This window comes from Podarcis muralis, chromosome 6 (assembly GCF_964188315.1).
Source record: "Podarcis muralis chromosome 6, rPodMur119.hap1.1, whole genome shotgun sequence".
NCBI lineage: Eukaryota > Metazoa > Chordata > Lepidosauria > Squamata > Lacertidae > Podarcis > Podarcis muralis.
The window spans coordinates 61,862,499-61,870,955 of NC_135660.1; the positions used below are offsets into that span (position 1 = coordinate 61,862,499).

The following is an 8,457-nucleotide window of genomic DNA, read 5'->3' on the forward strand; positions in this document are numbered from 1 at the left end:
GTGCCAGGTGCTAATCTTCCTCCTTAAGTGCTCGCTGTCGCCTATAAATTTGCAGTAGAGGGCCGGCCCCCTGCAGGAGAAGCGTGGAGGTCGGCGTGTTTCCCGCGCACATGGGCCAGCAGGCCTGCGATCAGCAGGGGATCGCGCGCAAGCCCCATATCTGCTGCGTGCCCGCTCCGAGCGTTCCCAATTTGTGCAAAGGAAGCTCCTGGTTAGGGAAGGCCCAGCCCAAGAAGCCATGCCCCTCTGCGGGACTGCGCAGAGGAGACGCCACCGCCGTCGGAAGTGGAGAGGAAGGATGCAGCGAGGCCCGTGAAACTGCCGCCGATGGCTCGCAAAACAAGAGTAAGTAAAACGCCGGACCAGCCTCACTGAGGACTAGTAGAATTACCCGGCAGTCACGTGGTGGTATTAACGCCGTAATCCTCCCCAAGCGCCTTGGCTAGTTTTTGAGCAGTATTGGAGAACCTCCTCTAGGGCGCAGTAGCAATGCTGCGCTATTTTTGGGGGGGGGGGTATGCTTTTAGGGTACACTTGGGAACAAGCCCTTTTAAAACCAACAGGATGTAAGAAATGGATGTTGCCGCACCCCGAGTCTACCCGCGTTTAGGAGTGGAAATTGTTATTGAGGCGTGAGAGTTAAAACTGGGGAGAGGCGCGGTGTGTTGCCTCTTCTCCCTCAGAAAGGGCAGGGGGGGGAGCTTTCTATCCATAATGTTTGGCAAATGAGCCCTGGCGAGAGAAGACGCCCCCCGCTTGGGGCTATCTCAGCGAGACCTTGTTAGGTGCGCTCAGGAAAGGAAGGCAAGTTTGGCTCACACTTCTTGCTCTCCTGCTTTCGTAGCCGGCGAAGGACCCTGCGCAAGCGAGCCGGTCTCGGTCAGGGAGGCGAGCAAGAGCGCTGCTTCCGACGTGAACCTGGACCGGGAGGAACGACGGCACTACTCCCGTTTGCGCACAGCGTTCACCATGGAGCAGCTCCGCAGGTTGGAGAGCACCTTCCGGCGACAACCCTATCTGAAGCAGTGGGAAAGGCAAGACTTGGCCGCGGAGCTGCACCTGACGGAAGAGCAGGTGAGTGACTGCCCTGTGCTGTAGGCAGCAAGTCTTTGAGACACTTACTCCTGAGTAGTCCGGTTGCCTCTTGAGGTGCGGTTTTGGAAAGCTCTTCCTGCATTACAGTTTCTTTAAGAAGCAGTTTCGTTATTGATATACAGTGGTACCTTGGGTTACATACCCTTCAGGTTCCAGACTCCGCTAAGCCAGAAATAGTACCTCAGGTTAAGAACTTTGCTTCAGGATGAGAACAGAAATCGTGCTCTGGCAGCGCGGCGGCAGCAGGAGGCCTCATTAGCTAAAGTGGTGCTTCAGGTTAAGAACAGTTTCAGGTTAAGAACGGACCTCCAGAACCAATTAAGTACTAACCAGAGGTACCACTGTACAGTATTGATGTGGGAATTAGGATAGAGAAGGTCATGAGGCCCCACCTGTGCTGAAAATTAAGCAGGTCTGGGGGTGGTTTGGAGACCACTTGCAAATTACAAGTACACTGCCTGAAGTCTGTGATGGGGAAAAAAGCAGGGTATAAATGTAAGAGGGATTAAATTTTTAATAAGTAACAGTTCATGCAAACTAGAGAAGGAGCTGGTTGAAGATGAAAAGGTGTTGGATCTGGATTCAAATCCACATTCTGCAATAGATAAACTTTTGGCTCATTGCTTGCCTCTCATCCTGACCTGCCATACAAGGTGGTTGTGAGGATGACCTGCCCTGAACAACCATGAAAAAGGATGGGAACAAATGCCATATGAATCTCACACAGAAGGGTAGCCTACTTCCCAGTGGAAGAAAAGGCAGGCTATAAATGTAATAATAAAATAAAAAGCTGAAAGGTCTTCAGTTATTGCTGAAATCTCAAGCGCACTTACTAAAGTGTAAGACCATACAGTGTAAAGTAAAGTGAGATACAGTGGTACCTCAGGTTAAGTACTTAATTCATTCTGGAGGTCCGTACTTAACCTGAAACTGTTCTTAACCTGAAGACCACTTTAGCTAATGAGGCCTCCTGTTGCTGCCGGGCCGCCGGAGCATGATTTCTGTTCTCATCCTGAAGCAAAGTTCTTAACCTGAAGCACTATTTCTGGGTTAGCGGAGTCTGCAACCTGAAGCGTATGTAACCTAAGGTACCACTGTACTACTTTAATCATGGCTTCCCCCAAAGAATTCTGGGAGTTGTAGTTGAGCATGTTGAGGATTAAGAGAGCCGTGTTCCCCTAACCTGGTTACAATTTCCAGAGTTCCCTGTGAAGAGGAGGGATGGGTTGTTAAAACTACTCTGTGAATTGTAACTTTGTGAGGGATACTAAGGAGCCTCCCAACAATTCTATAAACCCCTTAACAAACTACATTTCCCAAGATTCCTTGGGGGAAGCAGCTATGATAGTTTAAAATGGTATAATAGTGCGGTGAGTGTAGGACAAGAATGTGGCCCAAGTTCCATGGAATTCATGGCATCTTACTTAAGAGTCTGCAGTTTGTTGAGTGTCTCTTGGTGGGGCCACCCCGAAGAGAAATGGCAAGCCACAAGTCCATTTCTCTTTAAAGAACCTGCTGTGAGATTACTTTAGAGAAAAGAAGTGCCTTGTGGACTGCTGCCAAGCTGGCTTTTGAAATGGGAATTCTTGCTGAGTGCTGCATTGTGCAGATGGGAGCGCTGGCAACTGTCTTATCTACATGGCTTGTTTACATCCATTTAGCAAGAAAGACCAACCACCTGATTATGCCCATGCCACCTCTTATTTATCCAGCTCGCTCATCAAAAGACCTAGGGCACAGTCATTTGGTAAATCACTTAGGTTGGGCATCCTTAGGTTGTCAGTGAAATGCCTACAGATGTAGGACAATTATGCTGAATATTTTTGCACCAAGTTTGGAAGAGCCGCTGTGGCCCTATTCAGACAGTTTATAGACTGTGGAGGGGAAACGGTCATTTGGACAACCTCGCTGCCCTTTAGTATCGTAGCGCATAATTAACAGTGCAAATATGCCTTCCTGTGGAATGAGCTCCATAGTAGGTGTGTTTGGGGTCATTGCTTAGACTGCAGTTCTTTGCATGTTTATGATGCTTGCTCAGTGGAGCTAGTTGCCCAGCCTGCAGCTTTAAAAACCTGTGGGATCTTCCCTGCGATCACAAGTCTGCGCCAGGGCTCTGGATCGCAGAGAGTTCCTATGTTTGCTCCATAGAACCTGATTAGAAAACTCCCTTCTGACTAGCTTGCTAAGGTCTAAGCAGAAGGGTTCAAATTTGGGGGAGGTGGGATTCTGTGTCCTCCCTTGCCTCCATCCCCAACGGGAGGAATCACTGATTTTCTAGGCATTGCCCTGAGCGCATTTAGTGTCTGAGGGAAGTCCAGTTACCAATCACAGCAATAGGCTTGCCAGGCCCTTGATCACACACTTATAACTAGAGCTTGAAGGGACCTCTGAAGTCATCTAGCCCAACCCCCTGCTTGGCACAGGATGCAAGTACAGCGTCCTTGATGGGAAGCTGCACAGCGTCTTTATAAATACACCCAGTGAGGTATTAACAGCTCTCTGCTTCTGTGATAGTACCAAACAGCATGTAAAATTTGCACAGACTAGTTGGATAGGAAATGGCATCAGGGAGGGAGTCTCTTAACTGACTAATACCCACTACCATATCATTTTGCCACTTTTATCTATTGCTCCATTGCCCTTCCCCGCTGAGCGCTGTGCTCACATCTAGGCACTGGCTTCTGTATTTCATAGCTTATTTCATAGTTTAGGGGTAGGGACATGGGTGGCGCTGTGGGTTAAACCACAGGGCCTAGGACTTGCCAATTAGTAGGCGGTTTGAATCCCTGCGACGGGGTGAGCTCCCGTTGCTCAGTCCCTGCTCCTGCCAACCTAGCAGTTCGAAAGCACGGCAAAGTGCAAGTAGATAAATAGGTACCACTCCGGCGGGAAGGTAAACGGCATTTCCTTGCACTGCTCTGGTTCTCCAGAAGTGGCTTAGTCATGCTGGCCACATGACCTGGAAGCTGTACGCCGGCTCCCTTGGCCAATAAAGCAAGATGAGCGCCGCAACCCCAGAGTCGTCCGCGACTAGACCTAATGGTCAGGGGTCCCGTTACCTTTACTACTTTAGGGGTGGAGAATCTTTTTTAATAATAATAATAATAATTTTTTATTTATACCCCACCCTCCCCAGCCAAGGCCGGGCTCAGAGCGGCTTACAAGCAATAATAAAAACAAGATGAATGATTACAACTTAAAAACAAAAATAAAATACAACATTAAAATAATGGAACATTAAAATATTAAAATGTAGCCTCATCGCAGGAGGAGAAGGAAAAGAAAAAAGAGAGGGAGGGAGGGAATCAAATTGGCTCCAAGCCAAAGGCCAGACGGAACAACTCTGTCTTACAGGCCCTGCGGAAAGAAATCAGATCCTGCAGGGCCCTGGTCTCATGAGGCAGAGCGTTCCAACAGGCCGGAGCCAGAGTTGAAAAGGCCCTGGCTCTGGTTGAAGCCAATCTAACTTCCTTAGGGCCTGGGACCACAAGGGTGTTGTTATTTATGGACCTTGAGGCTCTCCGTGGGGCATACCAGGAGAGGCGGTCCCGTAGGTACGAGGGTCCTAGGCCGTGAAGGGCTTTAAAGGTCAAAAACAGCGCCTTAAATCTGACCCTGTATTCCACCGGGAGCCAGTGCAGCTTGAAAAGCACTGGGTGAATATGCTCCAATGGCAGAGACCCCGTGAGGAGCCTCGCTGCAGCATTCTGTACCCGCTGGAGTTTCTGGGACAGCTTCAAGGGCAGCCCCACGTAGAGCGAATTACAGTTGTCAAGCCTGGAGATGACCGTCGCATGGATCACTGTGGCCAGGTCAGGGCGGGAAAGGTAAGGGATCAACTGCTTGATGCAGCGAAGGTGGAAAAATGTCGCTTTGGCTGTTGCTGTAACTTGCGCCTCCATGGAAAGGGAGGCGTCAAGGATTACACCCAAACTCTTAATGGAAGGCAATGGCACTAATTGGGCCCCCGCAAGAGAAGGGAGTTGGTCCCTCATCCCCATGCCATCCCGACCTAGCCATAGGACCTCTGTCTTCGAAGGATTTAGTTCCAATTGGCTCCCACGAAACCATCCAGCCACAGCTTCCAAGCATCTGGTGACTGTGTTCGGGGCCGAGTCGGTGTGGCCATCCATCAGCAGATAGAGCTGAGTGTCATCAGCATATTGGTGACAGCCCAGCCCAAAGCTCCGGATAATCTGGGCAAGGGGGCGCATAAAGATGTTAAAAAGCATCGGGGAGAGAATTGCGCCCTGCGGCACTCCACGCACCAAGGAGTGGCGCAATGACATTTCCCTCCCTAGTGCCACCCTGTGTCCCCGACCAGAGATAAAAGAGCACAACCAGTTACGGGCTATGCCCTGTATCCCCACGTCTGCGAGGCGGTGGTCCAGAAGATCATGATCGACCATGTCAAAGGCTGCTGACAAATCTAAAAGGATCAGCAGTCCTGACCCGCCTCCATCCAGTTGTCTACGGAGATCATCTGTTAGGGCAACCAGAGCCGTCTCCGTCCCAAAACCAGGACGGAAACCGGACTGAAATGGATCTAATGCCGATGTTTCCTCCAGAAACCTACCAAGCTGTTCAGCAACCGCTCTCTCAATTACCTTACCCAGGTATGGAAGATTTGAAACTGGGCGGTAATTGGATAGGTCTAAGGGATCTAATGAAGTTTTCTTTAAGAGTGGACACACCACTGCTTCCTTCAGTTCCCCTGGGAATGTCCCCGTGTCAAGGGACAAATTGATAATTTCAACCAGGGGGTTGGTTTTGGTTTAGTTGCCCCTGACCATTGGCCACAGTGGCAGGAGCTGTCAGTACTTGCAGTCAAAAACAGGCACCAGTTGGGGGAAGCTTCTTTGAGATCATTGCAGAGGGTGGTTTATGATCTGCTTTGGGAGACTCATTGTACAATACTAAATACATGGTAGCGCTGCCATTTGGTTACGTGGAAACTGGTCTGAGTGGCCCATTGATGTAAGTGACTGTGCATTCTGAGAACATGAGTCTGTTTCTGTGACTACTAGCTTCTAAATTTACTTTATTATTCTTATTATGAGGTTAAAAACTGGTTCCAGAATCGCAGGATGAAACTTAAGCGACAGTTACAAGACTATCGCCGACGCCTCTGGCCTTCATCTCCCGGCTGTCTGATATGTCAGCCCAGGATCCCACCCAGCCTTCTACCTTATATGCCAAATCCTGCTTTGTGGCCCAATCCTCCTGGCTGCAAGTACCAGCCCTTCCAAAATCCACCTTATCCATTTCCATTACCTGGTCTGCCTTACCACCTTCCAACCCAGTTCTCAGGAAATTCAACTGAAGAGTACAAGATGGATTCTTCCAAGCAAACTTTTCCTACTCCTGCATTCGGATATGGGATGGCGTGGTAGATCTTGTTCAGAAATATGTTGGTTTTATTGCAGAGCATATATAGGTAAATGTGCAAGAACACATAACATTGAATAAATTGAATAAAGATTGAATATTGAATCATGATTGAATAAAGATTGAAGAATTGAGAATAAAAAAATTATTTTTATATTAATTTTTTGTTGTTGATTTCTTTAGTTCAGTGTTTTCTAAAATCCTGCAACCAAAAGCAGGTGCTTATTTCAGCATTTTCTAAAGTTTGGGCTAGATGTCTAGTGAAGGAATCTGCAAAAATTCCTACAAAGACTGCTAAGAGTGATTTTACATGGCAGCTCTGCAGAGCCTACAAACAGTTAACAGCTAAGTTAGAAAGTGTGATTAAATGTCAGTAAGTGGGTAAAATAAATATTTATTAAATTTGTATATCCGAAGATCGCAGGGTGGTTCACAACATAAAAATGAAAACACCAAATACACAAGACAATAACAAACCAATAACTCCACCCAACAAGCACATTTAAAAGGCCATAGCATGTTAATCAACCAAAATGGGTTGATGGAAGTAGTGGAGCTTCATTTAGTAAGTGTGCCAATGGGAACAGTGTTAAGGCATTGCTGCAGGATGGGGAAGGGGTATTCTTCCCGTCTCACATGCTGTAGTCACCCCTTGTGCACTTTTTTCTGTACTGCTAATGGGAGCTTTAAAGAGACTAAAAGAACAAAATTAAGAAGAGATGGTTGGGCAAATGGCCCATCTAGTCTAGGATCCTGTTCTCACAATGGCCAAACAGATGCCTCTAGGAAACCAGCAAACAGGAACTGAGCGCAATAGCACACTCCCAACTTGTGATTCCCAGCACACTCTTATGTTCTTACAATATTCTCTAGGTTTCCCAAGAATGGACCAGCAGCTGGCGGATGGACAATGGGAGATCCAGTTAATGAAATTTCCATATCCTGTCTAGTTGAGCTCTTAGAAAAACCGACCCCCACTGTTCACTATCTGTGCAAAATTCTTGCAGCTTTATTCTATGTACAGTAGTACCTCGGGTTATGAACTTAATTCGTGCCAGAGGTCCATTCTTAACCCGAAACCGTTCTTAACCTGAGGCCCGCTTTCACTAATGGAGCCTCCTGCTGCCGCCGTGCCGCCACCACATACAGTGGTACCTCACAAGACGAATGCCTCGCAAGACAAAAAACTCGCTAGACGAAAGGGTTTTTTGTTTTTTGAGCTGCTTCGCAAGACTATTTTCCCTATGGGCTTGCTTCACAAGACGGAAACGTCTTGCAAGTTTGTTTCCTTTTTCTTAACACCGTTAATACAGTTGCGACTTGACTTCGAGGAGTAACCCATAGAACACGGTGTGGTAGTCTTTTTTGAGGTTTTTAAAGACTTTGGTGATTTTTGAAGCTTTTCCAAAACTTTCCCGACACCGTGCTTCACAAGACGAAAAAAATCGCAAGACGACAAAACTCGTGGAACGAATTAATTTCATCTTGCGAGGCACCACTGTATTTCCATTCTCATTCTGGGGCAAAGTTCTCAACCCAAGGTACTACTTCCGGGTTAGCAGAGTTTGTAACCCGAAGTGTTTGTAACCCAAGGTACCACTGTATGTTGACTTGCAAGTGGCCCACTAAGCTCAGTGGGACATACCAGCAAGTCCACCATCCTGCCTACTTGCAGCTAAGTCTTGTGACTCTGCCTCCCTTTCTCCTTTAACACTACCTGGCTTTGCCATACCTTTGCCTTGCCTCTCACCTGCACTAAGTTAGCACCATGGACAGCAGTGTGTTCTTCCTGGTGCAGAGATGATCCAATGCTTTGAACTGCTCAACTGATAATTCGATGTGGCCTCAACCTGACAGGGTGGTGGTTGTAGTTGCAGAGCTGCTCCTGCTCCTGGCTTCCTAGGCATCTTTCTCCAGGAGGGTGAGATGGTTTTCCAGTTCACTATATACCCCATTCAGAAAGAGATCAGAAAT

General features: G+C 47.8%; 1 protein-coding gene across 1 annotated transcript; it reads left to right on the forward strand.

Moving 5' to 3' along the window:
• On the forward strand, nt 1–6,643 carry LOC114596714 (homeobox protein vent1B-like). Its single transcript, XM_028728460.2, has 3 exons — nt 1–345; nt 845–1,074; nt 6,156–6,643. Exons 1-3 carry the CDS (start codon nt 111–113, stop codon nt 6,486–6,488), a joined length of 798 nt encoding a protein of 265 aa, XP_028584293.2. The 5' UTR covers nt 1–110; the 3' UTR covers nt 6,489–6,643.
• Nucleotides 6,644–8,457: the final 1,814 nt, after the last annotated feature.